Genomic DNA, 15,967 nt, shown 5'->3' on the forward strand with positions numbered 1-15,967 from the left:
AAAACGCTGAGCCCAGGAGCCCTTCACCCCCCTTGGCAGATGTTTGGTGACTCTGGGGTATGTACATCTTTGGGGTCAGAGCTACTTTGGGGTCTGTGGACAGAACTATGACAGGGCCACTCGGCATGGCCCGAGCCATAGGCTGACCCCTTGTCCTCCATCCCATCGCTCCTGCTGGGTGGGCCCATGGAGTCTCATGTTTGGCATTTCCAGGGGGAATCGGCCAGATCAAATGTCCAGCTGAGTCGCTCCATGGGACTCAGGATGCCCAGTGACTCCCAGGGCCGGGGTGGCCCAGACCAATGGAGATAGGCACTTCCTGTGGAGGGCACGCAGGGTGCTGCCAAGAACAGGACCTACAGGTGGGCCGGACAGCCGCACAGCGCGCCATGGGGTGCTCAGAGACCGGGCAGGGGCCCGGGGTCGGGGTCAGGGTCCCCGGAGATGAATGGGAAGTGGACTGGGGGGGAGGGGGGGCCATCCCGGGCCGCCGAGGGCCGGCTGCTTGGCACGTGTTGGGCCAGGCCAGAGCCCTGCGCTGGGTGCCCGCCTAGTTGGCGATTTCTGCGAAGTCGGGGTAGAGGTCCAGGTCGGCGAAGATGTCGTTGGGGTTCCGGCAGCTGAGGTTGCAGAAGCAGGCGTTGATCCACAGGACCCGGCGGGAGAAGCCGGCCCCGTCGGGGCACCGGAAGGCGACGTCGATGGTCTTGGACTTGTAGGGCACACAGCACCTGCCGTCCGTGCAGGCCCCGCAGTACTTGGGCCTGTAGGATCGCGTGCTGACGCAGCCGGCCAGGGTGAGGTTCAAGGGCGCCTCCGGCTGGTACACGGCCAGACACTTCTTCCCTTCCTGCGGGAAAGGGGTGTCAGGTGGGATGCTCTGAGGACGGACCCCCGCCAATGCCCCCCCCCCCCCCCGGCCTCACGGTCCCTTTTCTCTCTCCCCCTTTCCTTTAGAGCCACAGCACCTTCCAGCTGGGAAGGCCCTCCCCCAGGCCAGCAAGACCCCCCGTGCGACACAGGAGTCAACGGAGGCCCACGGACGGGATGGCTTTGCTCAGGTCCTGCCTGGTAGTCTGCAGTGTCCCTCCTTCCCTCCCCCCCCCCCCCCCCCCCCCCCCTCCTCCCTGCCCACAGGACATCCCTGCAGCTCCCCCATCAACCACGTGCCCAGCTAGCGGTGACCGGGCACACGCTTTATCCCCCTCCCCCTCCTCTGCCTCCCACAGCCTCTCACACCCACTCACTCAGCCGGGCTGGTGCTATTTAAAAGCAGCTCGCCCAGCTGGTGTGGGTGAGCGCCGACTTGTGAACCAGGACGTCACGGTTCGATTCCCGGTCAGGGCACAGGCCCGGGGTGCGGGCTCTGTCCCCAGTGTGGGGCGTGCAGGAGGCAGCCTATGCATGGTTCTCTCCCGTCATGGATGCTTCTGTTTCTCTTTCTCCCTCTCCCCGCCTCTCCCTGAAATCAATAAAAATATATTTTAAAAAGTAAAAGCTGCTCTGTCTCTCCCTTGGGCCACTCAAGAGCAGGGCTCTTTCGGGGCGTCTGTGGTGTGATTCCGTGCCCGGGACGTGGCAGGCACCGGGAAGGAGGTCTCAGGGCCCCGACATGTTATGGACGTGGGGCCTGGGCCACAGAGACGCGGGGACATTGGCCACCATCATGTGCCATCCGCAGGTCTGATGCCAGCGTCCCCACCTCCATCTAGTGCTCCTGTACCCACGTGGCTGGCGTGAGGTGCCCATGGTGCACAGGGGCAGAGGAACCACCATGGGACCAATTCTGAGGCCCCCGGGTCCGCTTCAGAGAGACCCTGGTGCCATTAACACAATCACCACCGTCACTTCCGCTCAGTGAGAGTCACAGACGCCCACACGTGGCCCTGATGATAACGGTTCGGAGGTGGGCTTCCTCATTCCCATTTCACAGTGGCCCCCTGAGGAAGCTGGGGAGCCCGGCCCAGCGCCCAGCTCCTCTGTGGAGCCCCAGACGCCGACCCGCCCGCCCGGGGAGGGCACCCACCTTGATGCGTGGCCGGACGTCCAGGCTGCAGGGCCGCAGGGTGCAGAGGCGGCTCTCCTGCGCAGGCCGGCAGCCGGCGTTGGCGTTGGACACTCGTGTGGAGATGCCCAGGCCGCAGCTGGTGGAGCAGGGGCTCCAGGGGCTGGTGTGGGGGATGCAGTTCCCGTGCCAGGGCTCGGCCTCACCCAGGATCGCTGCAGATGGACACGGGACCCTGTGAGTCCCCAGCCTCCGTCACCCCCAAACCCTCTCCACTCCCCACCACTGCAGCCACGAGGGCCCTGGAACTCGGCGAGGATGGAGGTGGCCCGTCGGCTTAGGGGGTTAGGAGGGAGGGGGCCTGGCTCTGAGTCTCTCCTCTTCTCTGGGGACAGGTGGACCGTGTTCCAATCCCGCTTGACCGCCTACCGCTGTGGGACCCCACACAGCTGGGCCCGCCCCGCCTCCTCGCGGAAGCAATACCAGCGGCCTCTCTCTCAGGGTAGGGGTGCGGGAGGCGATGAAGGTAATCTAGACGCTGACTGAGCCCGTGTCCGCGTCTGCTTGGGGCTGGGAACGAAAGCCACGAGAGCCTGTTCCTGCCCTCAGAGGTCATGTTTCCCTGGGGGAAGGTCCAAGGCGAGTGGCCATGCCCTGGACCCAGCATTTCATCTGGCTGAGGCCGGGGGCTTGGTGTTTGAGGGGACACACAGTGTGTGGGCGCAGGTCTGAGCCAGGCCACCTGTGTGTGTGTGTGTGTGTGTGTGTGTGTGTGTGTGTGTGTGTGATGGTAGCGCCCCCTCCTGGGCTGTGGGAGGAAAGAGGGCTGGCATGGTGGCTGCCCAGGCTGCCTGGCCCTCAGTGAGCGCTCCGGCAATGTGAGCTCATGTGATTTCTTAACCATCGGCCAACACACACCATTAATGTCTCTCTCCTGGCACCTAGAATTCGCTCTGGCGCCTGAGGATGGGGAACACAGTGAGCTGGGGCGGAGGCGGGGCAGAGAGCCCACAGCGGGAGGGGCCGAGGGGCCCAGACAGACCCAGGAGGAAGCCCGTCTCACTGCAGAGCAGGCAGAGGGGAGCGGGGAGGAGACAGATGGAGAGAGAGTGGGGTGGGGGGGAGAGGGAGAGAGAAAGGGTCTGGGAGAGAAAGGCGATAAAAATGGAGGGGTGAGACAAAAATAGGAAAGAAAAGCCATCTAATGGGATCCCAAATGGGAAGGCTGAGGCCTCATACCCAGCCCCACACGGCTGCAGGTGTGCAGGGAACACTGATGCAGGAAGGAGGGAGGGAGGGATGGGGGAGGGGGAAGGGAAGGGAGGGGGCCGTAGGGGAGGGAAGGGGGGAGAAGAGGGGGAGGACAGAGGAGGGGAGGATCTGGGTGAGCTGGGCTGTGAGGCGGAGGGAGGGCAGGAGGGGGATTTGCCTGATGCAGGGAGGGGTGGATAGGGGACAGCGAGGGGAAGGGGGGGGGACCTTAGGGGAGGGAAGGGGGAGGACAGAAGAGGGGATCTGGGTGAGCTGGGCTGTGAGGCGGAGGGAGGGCAGGAGGGGGATTTGCCTGAGAGGATGAAGGCTTTGGTTTCTGGGTCACCAGGAGGCGGGCAGGGGCTCTGCTGGTGTTGGGTCAGAATGGGGTCACTGGGCCACACACAGCAGCGGGCAGACAGCCGCCCCGCCCCCCGCATGAGGCTGCTGCTGGGCTTGCCTGGGACACAGCCCTCCTGTCAGGTCCTCCCCACAGAGCTGCTCCTTCCTGGGCTGGCTCAGCCCCGGACACCCAGCCCCCCAGAGAGCCTGTGCCATCCCGGACCCAGCAGGGGGAGGGGTGGGGGGACCGCCCTCCTGCCTGGCCCAGCCAGACCCCCGCCCCTCTGCCCCCCTCCCCCCTGCTCTCCTGCTTGTTCTTTCGGGAAACTCTCTCTCTCGGCCTCTGCAAACCCTCCTGTGCCGCCTGCCTCTGGGTCTGCCGCCCTCAGCTGCTCTCTCTCCTCGCCACACATGGCGGTGGCTCGGGGGACCCCCTGCCCCCCAGGTCTGGGGCCGTTGGGGCTGGTACTACTTGAGCGGCAGGTGCCATTGGCATCTAGTGGGTGGGCGTCAGGGAGGCTGGCACAGGCACAGCCGTCACAAGCAATTACGGTCCGCAGGCCTGGCCTCCCCTCCCCGTCTGTAGTGGGGGCATACTGAACCCACCTGCCTGCCTTTGCTCTCCACCAAGCCCTCCCTCAGCTCAGGCTCCCAGGACCCCATGGGCCAGGCAGAGCCAGGCTGTTCCCAGGTCATCCTGGGAAGGCAGGGCCAGAGGAGACTGCCTTCCCCAGGCCTCACCCACGGCAGCACCCACAACAGCACCTGCATCAGCACCCAGGGCAGCATTTAGACAGCACCCACTGCAGCTCCCATGGCAGCACCCAGGGCAGCACCTATAGTAGTATCCACGGCAGCACCCACAGCAGCACCCACAGCAGCACCCATAGCAGCACTCCTGGCGGCACCCACAGCAGCACCCAGGGCAGCACCTATAGTAGCATCCATGGAAGCACCCGCGGCAGCACCCACCTAGGTCTCCGGCGTGGCGCGGCGCGGGCTTGCGCGGCCTGCGGGCGTGGTCGTCGCACACCCAGCGCTCACAGCAGCGGCCGGGCAGGCGCACGCGGCGCGGGAGGCGGCACCAGAGGCGCGGCGGGCGCACCCGCAGGCACAGGGGCGTGCAGCCCACCGCGCCCGCCACGCACGTGCAGTTGAACTTGCAGCTGGGCTGGAAGGACTCGCCGTTGCCGTAGCGCACGCCGTCCAGGACGCAGCCCACGCCGACCACCTCTGCGGACACAGGGCGCGCTCAGGCCCAGGAGCCCCCCTCCCAAGGTCACCTCCCATGGTGCACCGCGTCCACACCCACAGGGGGCGGGACGCAAGGGCAGGGCCCAACCCGCGAGGGGCCTGGACAGAGGGCGGGCAGTGCCGTCTCAGCTCCAGCTGCTCCTCCTTGAGTCACACCTGCTGCCAATGTCAGAGGGTAAAGCATGGGGGGTGGGGGGGACTGGGCGGCCAGCTCTGCTCCTGTCTCCGGCACCTGGCACAGAGCCTAGCACTGACACCCGTGCCCCTGAGCTCACGGCTGGCAGCGGGCAGGCAGGGAGAACCCATGGGAACACTCGGAAACAAAGGCCCACCGAGGCTGTGCAGACTGATGGCTGCTCTAGGCGCTGAAGATCCCGGCGTGAACCAAACAGGCAAAACCCACACCTCCTGGCGCTTCCATTGTAGTGGGGGTGGCCAGGGGGAAGCAACAGATCACAGAGCGAATGGGGCAGCAGGAGGGGGGCTGGGAGCTGGGCAGTCCCAGAGTTACATGAGGTGGGCAGGCAGCACCATGCCTGGTCGTAACCCTGTTATTGTGTGGGGGGACGGATGATGGATAGATGGATGGATGGATGATGGATGGATGGATGATGAATGGATGATGGATGGATGATGGATGGATGATGGATGGATGGATGGATGAGGGATGGATGGATGGATAGATGGATGGATAGATGATGGATGGATGGATGATGGATGGATGGATGATGGATGGATGGATGGATGATGGATGGATGGATGGATGGATGATGGATGGATGGGAGGTGGGGTGAGCCCCAATCTTCACATTGGGCTCCTGCCATGGATCAGGTACTTAGCCTCTCACACACCTAAAGAGAGAGGCATGAGTTGTCACTTTTTCCCTGGAAAGCGACACTTACAAGGTCACGTGGCTAGCCTAACATCATCACCCTGGTTAGTTCCGGTGCCGGAATTGAATTCAAGTTCTCTAGCTCCAAAGACCATGCCTGGCGAGTCTTCCCCTTCCTCCCCTTCGCACAGGGAGTCTGAACCTGGACCCCGACTGGTCCCTCCTCCGAGGATGACCTGGGTAGGGCTGCATGGCTCCCACATGGAAGAGCTAAAACAGCTCTCTCGTCAGAGGCTGCAGCAACGGGCTGGTCTGAACAAGCTCCTGAAGGGACGTGCCCAAGGTCACGTAGCAGGCAAGCCCAGAGCCAGGACCCAAAGCCCTCGTCTGCCTTGGCCTCTGCGATCCCGGCCACAGCCGCCCGCCGGCCTGAGCGCCCACATCACAGCCACCAGCCGTGTTTGCGCACAGAAATAGCAGGAGCGGCTCCGGAGGCGCTGGCAGCCGTGTTTAGCTTGGCGCCCCGGGCATTCCAAACATCTTTTCTAAAGTGCGCTGCCAACATGTGCAAATTATACCCAAACCTGGAGTTTGGATTTTCTTGGAAACCGCACAGAACAGCCAAGACCGGGCTCCCTTTCCTGCCTGCCACGGCGGCTGATGCCCGGGACCGGCCGGCCAGCTCTGCCCCACCGCTCGCCCTGGCCCCGGGCCACCGTCCCGTCCTGCCCCTCGGTGGCACATGTTTACGCTACTTTTACCCCCGCCTCGTCCTGAGCTGGTTGTGGGCAGTCTCCAGGCAGGCCCAGCCTCTGGGGGCGCCTTGGGTGGAGCTGACCACCGGCGGGGAGGAGGGTTTCTGTTTAGGGACTTGCTTTCCTCTCTCTCCGCGGGCCCCGGGGCCGCCCTCTCTCACGGTCAGGCCTGGGCTTCTTCCCGGGACGAGGCCTCATGGACTCAGCGCTTCTGGGAGGACGGTTGGAAGAGCACTAGTGAGTGTGAGTGTGCGTGTGTGTGTGTGTGTGTGTGTGTGCGCCCACATGTATGCATGAGTTGTGTGTATTGGTGTGTGTGCACATACATAGGAATGGGGTGTGTGTGCACATATGTATGCATGAGATGTGTGTGTGCATGTGTGCACAAAGGTATGCATGGGAATCTGTGTATCTGAGTGTGTGCACACATGTATGCATGAGATGTGCATATCTGTGAGTGTGTGTGCTCAGACATATGCATTCATGAGATGTGTGTATCTGTGAGTGTGTGTGTGCTCACACATATGCATGCATGAGATGTGTGTATCTGTGAGTGTGTGTTGAGGTGGGTAAAAATCTACCTCCTCAAAGGAGTTCATTGTGCAAACAGTTTTGAAAAGCAAAGGCTTCCCCGCCAGCTCTCCTTTGGGGGTGGCCATGGGCACGGCGCTTACGACCCCTGAGCTGGTCTGTGACACTTGCTGAACTTGATTTATTCCCCGTCTGCGAAGCTCCGTGACCAGGGGCCTCTGGGAGCGAGGCCTGTGAAAACCCCTGCAGGCAGCTTTCTCACCGCTGCAGCGGGAGCACAGAGGTTGAGATGGGGGCGCTGGGGCTGCAGTGAGGGCAGCGGGGCGTGGGAGACACAGAGGGGGACGGGGGGGGGGGGGGGAGGAAGGTGGCTCCCAGGCCTCTGGGGGAGGGGCAGGCAGGAGAGTCCGGGAGAGAATGTCTACAAGGCGCGGTGCCCGGCGCCTGGCGCCTGGCGAGGGGTGCGTGCAGCTGAGAGAGGAGGGTCGTCACCGAGAACGGAGTGACCTTCCCAGTGACCTTGAAGAGCAGCCTGGAAGCGGGCAGCGATGGGGTCTCCTGCCTGGAGGGGTCCGGAAGGCTCGGCCGTATTCCCGAAGCCGCCTTGGGGAGAGAGTGTGTGGCTGACGGTGTGCAGCAGCCCCTGTTATCCACGGTTTTGCTTCCCACGGGGTCAGCTACGGTCTGGAAATATTCAATGGAATATTCCAGAAATAAACAATCCAATGAGCAGCTCGCAGGTTTTGAATTGCAGGCTGCCCTGGATAAGGCGATAAAGCCCCACGCCATCCTGCCCCTCCCACGTGGGACGTGAGTCACCCCTTTGTCCAGCGCGCCCACGCAGGCGGGCGACGCTGCCCTCCGGTATCACAGGGCTGGAGTCCAAGGCGCCCTGATTTTCCTTCATGACCAGCACCACGGCCACTGGACTGGCACTTCACACAGAGGGGCCCGGCCCGGCCCTAAGAGGAGGAAACCTGGCAGAGCCTCCCTGGAGTCCGGCCTGGAGGTGCCCCGGGTCCGGAGAGGACAGGGAGGCTGGCATCGGTCCCTCCTCGGGGAGCCCTGCCTCTGGCCTCTGAGGACCGGCTGGGGAGTGTGGGGCACCCTCTCCGGGGGAGGCCCGGGCGGAGCTGGGGGGACGGTGGGCGGAAGGAGGGAAGGTCACTTACGTGCACACACTCCTATTGCGTACCTCGGGCGGTCCCCGCTGTAGTCGCAGTAGAGGCCGCGGTGGGGGTCACAGACGGCGGCCTCGGTGCAGTTGTCCCCGAGCTGCTGGGCGCACACCCTGCAGCACTCGCAGCCGTCGGTGACCAGGCTGACGCCCGGCGGGCAGCGCGGCGGGGACGGCGGGCACTCGCACGGCCACTTGCAGAACTGGGGGCGCGAGGACGTGTCCTCCAGCGGTGCGGGCGTGGAGGCCATGGCCGTGGGGGCCGCGGAGAGGGCCTGCGGGGGGAACGGCAGAGATGAGGGGCTGCCATCACCCTGTGTGGTGGTCAAAAGGCTTGAACCCAATTACGTTTTTCTAGCATGTTCCCCCCTCACCGGAGGATATGGTTTTAAATCAGGGGGAGAGAGAGGGAGAGAGAGAAGGGAAGGGGGAGAGGGAGAGGAAGAGAGAGAGAGGGGGGGAGAGTAAGAGGGGAAGAGTGAGAGGGACAGAGAGAAGGAGAGAGAGGGAGGAGAGAAACATCAATGTGTGAGAGAAATGGGGGTTGGTTGCCTCCCGTTTGTTCCCCAACCAGGGATCAAACCTGCAACCTAGGGATGTGCCCTGACCAGGAATCGAACCCACCACCCTTCTGTTCTCAGGCCCGATGCCCTAACCCAGTGGTCGGCGAACTCGTTAGTCCACAGAGCCAAATACCAAGAGGACAACAACGGAAATTTCTTTGGAAAGCCACATTTTTTTAAACTTAAACTTCTTCTAACGCCACTTCTTCAACACAGACCCACCCAGGCCGTGGTCTTTTGTGGAAGAGCCACGCTCCAGGGGCGCAAGTGCTGCCTGTGGCTGGAGAGCCGCAGTTTGCCGACCATGGCTCCACCCAGCGGAGTGGACCCAGCAGCGGGGCCGCACCGCGTTCTTTGACCAGCAGATGCAGTGATGTCCAGGCAGAGTCTGCCTCCCTTCGCCGAGGAGGACACCGAGACCCAGAGGGACAGGGACAGGCCCAGGGTGACCCAGCCCACGTCTCTCTCCACTCCCTGCTCTCCCCGCTCTCTGCGGCCCAGCCACTCAGCGGCACCTGCACAGCGCGAACTCCGTCTCCCTGAAGCCTTAGGCAATCCCAGAGAAATCTGAAAGTTTCTTGCGATGCATCACAACCCAAGGCCAGGGGCAGGGTGCTGGCCTCCGTGGGGAGCCCCGAAGCTCCGGGCCCTCCCATTTGCCTGGTGAGCGAGCCACTGCGTGCGCGTGGCTGCCAGGCCAGAGGCCCGGAGCGGCGGTCTGCGCTGAGATGCGGATCGGCGGGACCCATTTTCGGGGCCCGGCACATCGTAAGGGCAGTCAGTATGGATTCACCAGGCACAAGGCCTTGGCCGTCAAAAAGACAAGCCTGGATCTGAGGTGGGACCCCTCCAGGCGGGGTCTCAGGCAGGCTAGCTGTCGGGACCGCACCGCCCTGGGGGTTGGCAGTGCCCGCCCATGGCCACCTGGGAGGCCGGTGTGCGCCTGCGCCTGCGCCTGTTTGCTTTTCCTCAAAAGCGCGGCATGACATCTAACCTCAAATCATAAAAAGCAACCACAGCCCGGCCGGCGTGGCTCAGTGGCTGAGCGTCCACCTGTGATCCGGGAGGTCAGGGTTCCATTCCTCGTCAGGGCACAGGCCTGGGCTGCGGGCTCCCGGCCCAGTGTGGGGCGTGCAGGAGGCAGCCCATCAGTGATTCTCTCTCATCATGGATGTTTCTAATGTTTTTCTCTCTCTCTCCCTCTCACTTCATTTCTGAAATCAATAATAATAATAATAATAATAATAATAAATGCCCAGAAGGAAGCAGCAGAGAGGACCCCCTGATAGATAAGAGGTTCAGGGTCCCCCTGGCCCAGGGGAGGGACGGGCTGGCTGGATCCACTGAGCCAGGCCCTTGCAGTTGGCGCCATCTAGTGGTGAAAAACCTCCCCGCTCTCACATGCATAGTTGTACACACACACACACACACACACACACACACACACACACAGGACATCAGCCCTTAAAGTCCAGGGGGCGAGGCAGGTCCACCTGCCCTTCGCCCTGGGACATGGACCGTTGCCATAGAAATATGGACTCGCCTTGTTCACCCCAAAAGCAGCAGGAGAAGCGTCTCTGCCCAAGAACAAAGACAAGAGGCCTCAGCCCCTCGGCTCCCTGACTCCCCGGGGATGCCCGCCCGCTCCCAGGCCCGGCTCCCTGGCCCTTTGGCTCGGGAGGCCAGCGGCAGCTCCACCCTCGGCGCGGGGCCAGGGGGCCCTGTGCAGCGCGTACCTGTGCTGCCCTTTGGGGGGTGGGTCTCTGGTCACTCCGGAACCCCCCTTCGCCCTGAGGAACTGTGAGCCTCACGTCAGAGCTGCGGCTCCGAGGTCACCCCACGATGGCACCCTGACCTCTGCCCCCTGACCCGCAGCTTCAGGGTCGCGCCCCCGCGGGAGGTGCCTGCTGGAGAGACACCCAGAGCTCGGGCCTCGGCCGCGTCCGTCTCCACCGACAACAAGAAGGAGCTCCCGGGGCGCCCTGCTGTTAGGCTAAAGGAGAACACCTGATCTTGTTTAAGAACGCGGTGCCTGGCCCGGCCGGCGTGGCTCAGGGCTTGAGCGTCCAACTAGGAACCAGGAGGCCCCGGTTCGATTCCCGGTCAGCACACCATACCCAGGTTGCGGACTTGATCCCCAGTGTGGGGCGTGCAGGAGGCAGCCGATCCATGATTCTCAGTCAGCATGGATGTTTCTGTCTCTCCCTCCCTCCCTTACTCTTGAAAATCAATAACAATATCTTTAAAAAAGGAAAAGAAATAGGTTCTTTGGCAAAACCCATAAGCCCAGAGGCGCCCTTGAGTCGGCAGTGACAGGGAAGGTTTGGAGGAAACTCGGTGTTGCCAGCAGCAACAGAGGAAGCGGCTGGGCATCTACCCAGAGACTCCCTTCCCCAGCCGCTCCCAAACAGGGTCTCCTCCGGGGAGGACACCACAGCGCAGGGTCACAGGGCATATGCCAAGGGGCGGGGGATCGGCCCCAGCTAACAAGGGTCCCTGAACAGGACACAGGGGCCTCTGGGAGGCTTTTAAGGGACGAGCTGCTCTTTCTGCCTCCTCAGTGCCAGCACTGTGCCTGGCAGACCCTGTGCCAGCTTTCCCAGCACAGCAGGGGAGGACCCAGCACCTGGCTTGCCTGAGTAGAGGTGGCTAGGGGCGGCCCCACCCAGATTCTCCACCAGGTGGCAGCATCGAGACAGAACGGCTCCAGCCAGCCCAATGGAGCCTATAGGGCTGCCCTGTCTGGAAGCGGGGTGAGTTCACCCCTTTCCTGAAATCTGGGGTCCCGGGGAAAGTGGGGGGATGTGGCCTCAGGCCGGGACCCAGGGCCATGGTTGTGACTCACCCGCCCTCCCCGTGCACTCCCCTGCTTCCTTCCCACTTTTCTGGTGGAACCAGGGGGCAGCCCCAGGGGGAGGGTGGACCCCTCTTTAAGGGAACCCCCTGGGTGAGGCCCTGTGGTCTCTGCCCAGGTGCCGGTGGGGTGCCCTCGGGTGCCCAGCAATGAGCTAGCATCCCTCTACCAATGGGTGGGGTTGTGAGTGCCCGTCCTCAGGATGTTCCTCTCCCTCATCCCCCACTTCCTCTCCCCCTCCAGCCCTGGGCAGGCTCCTAGCCTTCCTTCTCTCCTAGACTCCACACTGCATGCACGGGGATTCCCAGAGAGCCAGGGGGGCCCTCTCTCCCTCTCCTGTGGGCCTGCCTCTCATTTTATCTCACTTCCGCTGCCACCCCCACTCACACCCCACCCCTCACCCCCACATCAAAGCCTAGCAGATCCCCAGTCCTCCCCAGCCTGGACTCCCTCCAGATTGGGGGCCTTGGGATGGGCGGGCACAGCTTTGATCATCCCCTGGAATGCCCGTTATCCTCCTCCTCCTCCCATCTCATCTCCCTTATCCTCCACCTCCTTCTCTCATGGAGAGACGGGAGGGGGAGAAGGAAGAAGAGAGGGAGAAAGAGGTAGGGGAAGGAGAGTGGGAGGAGGAGGGGGAAGAGAGTTGTCAGGTTAAAATAATCTAATTCAGGGTTTTTAAGTCAAGCATGCATAACAGATCTTCAAGTCGCCCCTTCAGGTGCACGTCCTGGGATTCACCCCGGGAATTCAGGCCCAGGGCCCTGGAATTGGTTCCCCCACAGCCCTCTGATTTCTCACACACTCCCCTCAGCTAGAGTAAACCCATCCCCTGCTGCCAGGCAGCCCTGAGGTGGGGACAGCCAAGCAGTTACCACCACACCTCCAGGACAGAAAGGGCCTGGGCACCAACAGGGCTGCAGCTTTCATGGAAACGTGTGTGGAGGGCTCTGAAACCTAGGCAGCAGCCGGGAACCCTGACTCAGGATTGGAGGACACAAGTCTTACCTACAAGAATCATTAGCACCACCAATACCAACAGCACAATCATCACCATCACCATCAATACTATCATCACCATCAATATCAACATCACCATCATCAGCACCATTGATACCATCAGAGCATCATTACCATCACCATCAATACCATCATCACCGTCAGCACCATCAGCACCACAACATCAACACATCACCATCAATACTATCAACACCACCAATACCACCATCATCAGAACCATCATCATCATCACTATCAATACATCATCACCAATACAATCAGCACCATCAATACTATCAGCACCATCACCATCATCACCATTGATACATCAATATCATCATACCATCACTATCAATACCATCGACACCATCAGCACCATCACCATCATCACCAATACCACCAATACCATCATCAGCACCATCAGCACCATCACCATCAACACATCACCATTGATACCATCAATATCATCAATACCATCATCACCATCAATACCATCAGCACCATCACCATCAATACATCATCACTATCAGAACAACACATCACCGTCAATACCATCACCATCAGTACCATCAGCACTGTCATCATCAGCACCATCATCCCCATTAGCACCATCACCATCAATACCATCAGCACCACCATCATCACTATCAAATATTGTAATGAGAATCTTTGTTGTTACTCCTCACCCGAGATATTTTTCCATTGACTTTTAGGGAGAGTGGAAAAGAGAGAGGGAAAGACAGACAGGAACATGGGTTCCCGGTCAGGGTACAGGCCTGGCTGCAGGCTCGATCCCCAGGGTGGGTGGCAGTCCCCTGCCTCACCAGCCCGTGAGCCCTTCCAGGGGCACGTGCTTCTCATCTCTGCCAAGAGCACGGGCCATGAGCGCAGCAGCTGTCTTGCCAAGAGCTGGGCCTCGGTTCACTGAGCGTTAGCTGTGTGGCCCCGGGCAAATGGCTCAACTGCTCTGAGCTGCAGGGTTTGCATCTCCAGAGGAGGACGGTGCCCTGCACAATGCCCAGCGGGTGGACCGAGGACGGGCTTAGCCACACACGCAGCTCCGTGGGCCCAGGATGTGGCAGCGCTCACCAAATACAGCCCCTTCCTCTCAGCATCAGGTGGGCACCGGACCCCGCAGAAGGAAGAATAGCAAAGAGGGAGGCCTGAGTCTGCCCACAGCCCCTTTATCCCACCCTGCTCCCGCCTGCGTGGCTCGGGTTCCCCACGGCGGCCGTGTCTCGCTGTCTGAGCTCTCTCTTCCTCTTCGGCCTCAGCACCTTGAGTGAATGTCTCACCTCGCAGGGCGAATGCCCCTGCAAGCCCACTTCCTCAAAGCGCCCCTGCAGCGCACACAGGCTGCTTCTTCCATAGGAGCGGCTGGAGTCACTTTTTCCGCCCACATCCCTCCCGCCGGGACCCCGCGGACTGGCAGCCGTGGATGTGCGAGTGTCTGGAATTTCGCTATAAAGCAGGGCGGGGTGCCAGGCGTCCCACAGCCCCGCGGGGGGCGGGGAAGGAGGCCCGGAGGGAGCTCCCGAGTGGGGAACAAGCAGGGACCGGGGTGAGTCTGGTTCCCACAGGAGGCCCCCAGGCTGAGGCTGCACAGAGGGAGACATCGCACCTCCATCCTGCTGTCTGGGACCCTCTGGACTCTTGGGTCCTGTGTGTGTCCCCTCGGCCGGGCTCACGGCTCGGCGCCCCTCTTCTGGGCAAGCTCCTGGGGCTCCAGTGTCCTGGGACCCCCGTCCCCCGCCCCCCGCCCCCCGCCCCAGCAGACTGGTTCCTCCCAATGCCTTGCCTTCTCACTCCTCAGGCTGGCTGCCCCACACCCTCACCTCTTCTCCATCCAGCCCCTGTCCTCCAGCGGGCTTGGCTCTCTCTGCTCTGCAGGAAATACTCATTTCCCCGAACTTGGAAAGCTCTGGAAGCAAGCACGGCTTTGGCAGGAAAAGGTCTGCGCTGGAGCCCTGGCCAGCACTTCGTTAGGGGGCCCTGGGCGAGTCCCTCACCTGCTCTGTCTCTCTCTTTCTCTCTCTCTCTCTTTTTTTTTTTTCCATTTGTGCAAATGCAGTCACTGTCCTTTTTCTGCGGGACAGGAGGGCCCGTGCAGGTGGGGGGGGGGGACGGGGCAATGGACCAGATGGACGCTTCTCCCCACGCTGGGGGAGCACCATCACCCAGCTCCTGCGGGGCAGCTGGGCCATCGCTGGCCATCAGCTCTCAGCCCCAGGTCCTGTTCAGTCAGCGCCCGCAGGGCAGCTACTGCGTCCCGAGCCACCGTTTCTCCATCCGTGAACGGGGCACGTTGGTCCCTAAGGAGGCTGGCCGTGTGAGGGGACGATACCCCTCTTGCCTGCCCGCCTCCCGGCTTTCCCTCTGGCCCCGGGGACAGATTCAGAGCTCCCCGGCCCCCTGCCCACCCGCGCCTGCCTCCACGCCCAGCCCCGGCCGGCTGGCTCCTCTGCCACGTGTCTGGCTCCCCCGGCTTCTCTGAGGTGCAGCCCTCGCTCCCGCCCTGGAGGTCAGGAAGCATCCCGGGCGCCGGGCGCCGTTACTCAGTGGCCCTCGCGCTGAAAGCTGGCATTCTCCCCTCCTGCTCCTCTTGGCAGTTTCCACGGCCCCTTCCTGAGTGTCTCCGGCCCCTGGAGACTCACTGTTTCCAATCCCTGAGACTCCAGACGTCAATTCACAACTCGCTCACAGGCGTGCTGCTCAGAGAGGGTGAGAGACCAGCCCAGGGCCACACAGCCCGTCTGGGCAGCGCTGGGTCTGAGCCAGGCCCCGGCCCCAGGGCCCGTCCTCTCTGTGTGGCCTCAGGTGCGAACGCAGGCGTGCGGGACCTGCGGGCACGTTCCTGCAGGTGCTACCCCCGCCCCCCCTGCCCCTCATCCTGCCGGAACCGCTCTCTGATCCCAGCAGCCCTCCTCCCCACCCCGGCCTCGCCCCGGCCCCCCCTCCGGCCCCAAGCATCCTGCCGGTGCCCCCTCTCTGAGCCCCCGCTGGCAGACTCACCGTGGCCAGGGCGCTGCCCGCGGTGGCGGCTGCGGTCACCGCTGCCAGCGTCCAGGGCAGGAGCCACCTCATGCTGGGGGCTCAGCGGCCGCGCATCGGCCGGGCAGCCCGGGAGGAGATGTCCGCCTCTCGGGAGCCGGCCCATCAGGAGCACCAGCCCCGCTCCTCCCGCCGCCCTGGGGGGTTTTATGGAAGCGAGCTCTGACGTCAGGGGTGAGGACAAACCCTGCATTTTCCTCTGAAAAAAGTTTTCCTGCCTCTCCCCCCCCCCCCTTCTCTTTTTCTTTCTTCCCTCTGTCCCCACCTCCAGCCCAGCTTGGCCGCCTCCTCGGCTCTGACTGTCTTAAAGGGAAAGTTGCTGGGCTCTGATTTCAGGCGGGGGCCGGACACAG

General features: G+C 62.5%; 1 protein-coding gene across 2 annotated transcripts; it reads right to left on the reverse strand.

The window, feature by feature from the left end:
• On the reverse strand, positions 1 to 15,849 carry CCN4 (cellular communication network factor 4). 2 transcript variants are annotated; one of them, XM_036437530.2, is made up of 5 exons: positions 15,576 to 15,847; positions 8,143 to 8,422; positions 4,571 to 4,831; positions 2,027 to 2,220; positions 1 to 850 (listed from the first exon to the last, which is right to left on the reverse strand). In XM_036437530.2, exons 1-5 carry the CDS (start codon positions 15,645 to 15,647, stop codon positions 551 to 553), a joined length of 1,107 nt encoding a protein of 368 aa, XP_036293423.1. In that variant the 5' UTR covers positions 15,648 to 15,847; the 3' UTR covers positions 1 to 550. The 2 variants fall into 2 exon arrangements, with proteins under 2 accessions (XP_036293423.1, XP_045437243.1); XM_045581287.1 differs by lacking the exon at positions 4,571 to 4,831 and having other exon boundaries at positions 15,576 to 15,849.
• Between the last annotated feature and the right edge of the window lie 118 nt (positions 15,850 to 15,967).

This window comes from Pipistrellus kuhlii, unplaced genomic scaffold (assembly GCF_014108245.1).
Source record: "Pipistrellus kuhlii isolate mPipKuh1 unplaced genomic scaffold, mPipKuh1.p scaffold_m20_p_14, whole genome shotgun sequence".
NCBI lineage: Eukaryota > Metazoa > Chordata > Mammalia > Chiroptera > Vespertilionidae > Pipistrellus > Pipistrellus kuhlii.

Excerpts from the sequence above, each read along its gene's own strand:
- CCN4 (XM_036437530.2), bottom strand. The coding sequence starts at position 15,647 with ATGAGGTGGCTCCTGCCCTGGACGCTGGCAGCGGTGACCGCAGCCGCC. Across the intron at positions 8,423-15,575 it reads CGGGCAGCGCCCTGGCCACG|GCCCTCTCCGCGGCCCCCAC; the intron begins GTGAGTCTGCCA and ends TTCCCCCCGCAG. Across the intron at positions 2,221-4,570 it reads GCGCCACGCCGGAGACCTAG|CGATCCTGGGTGAGGCCGAG; the intron begins GTGGGTGCTGCC and ends GTCCATCTGCAG.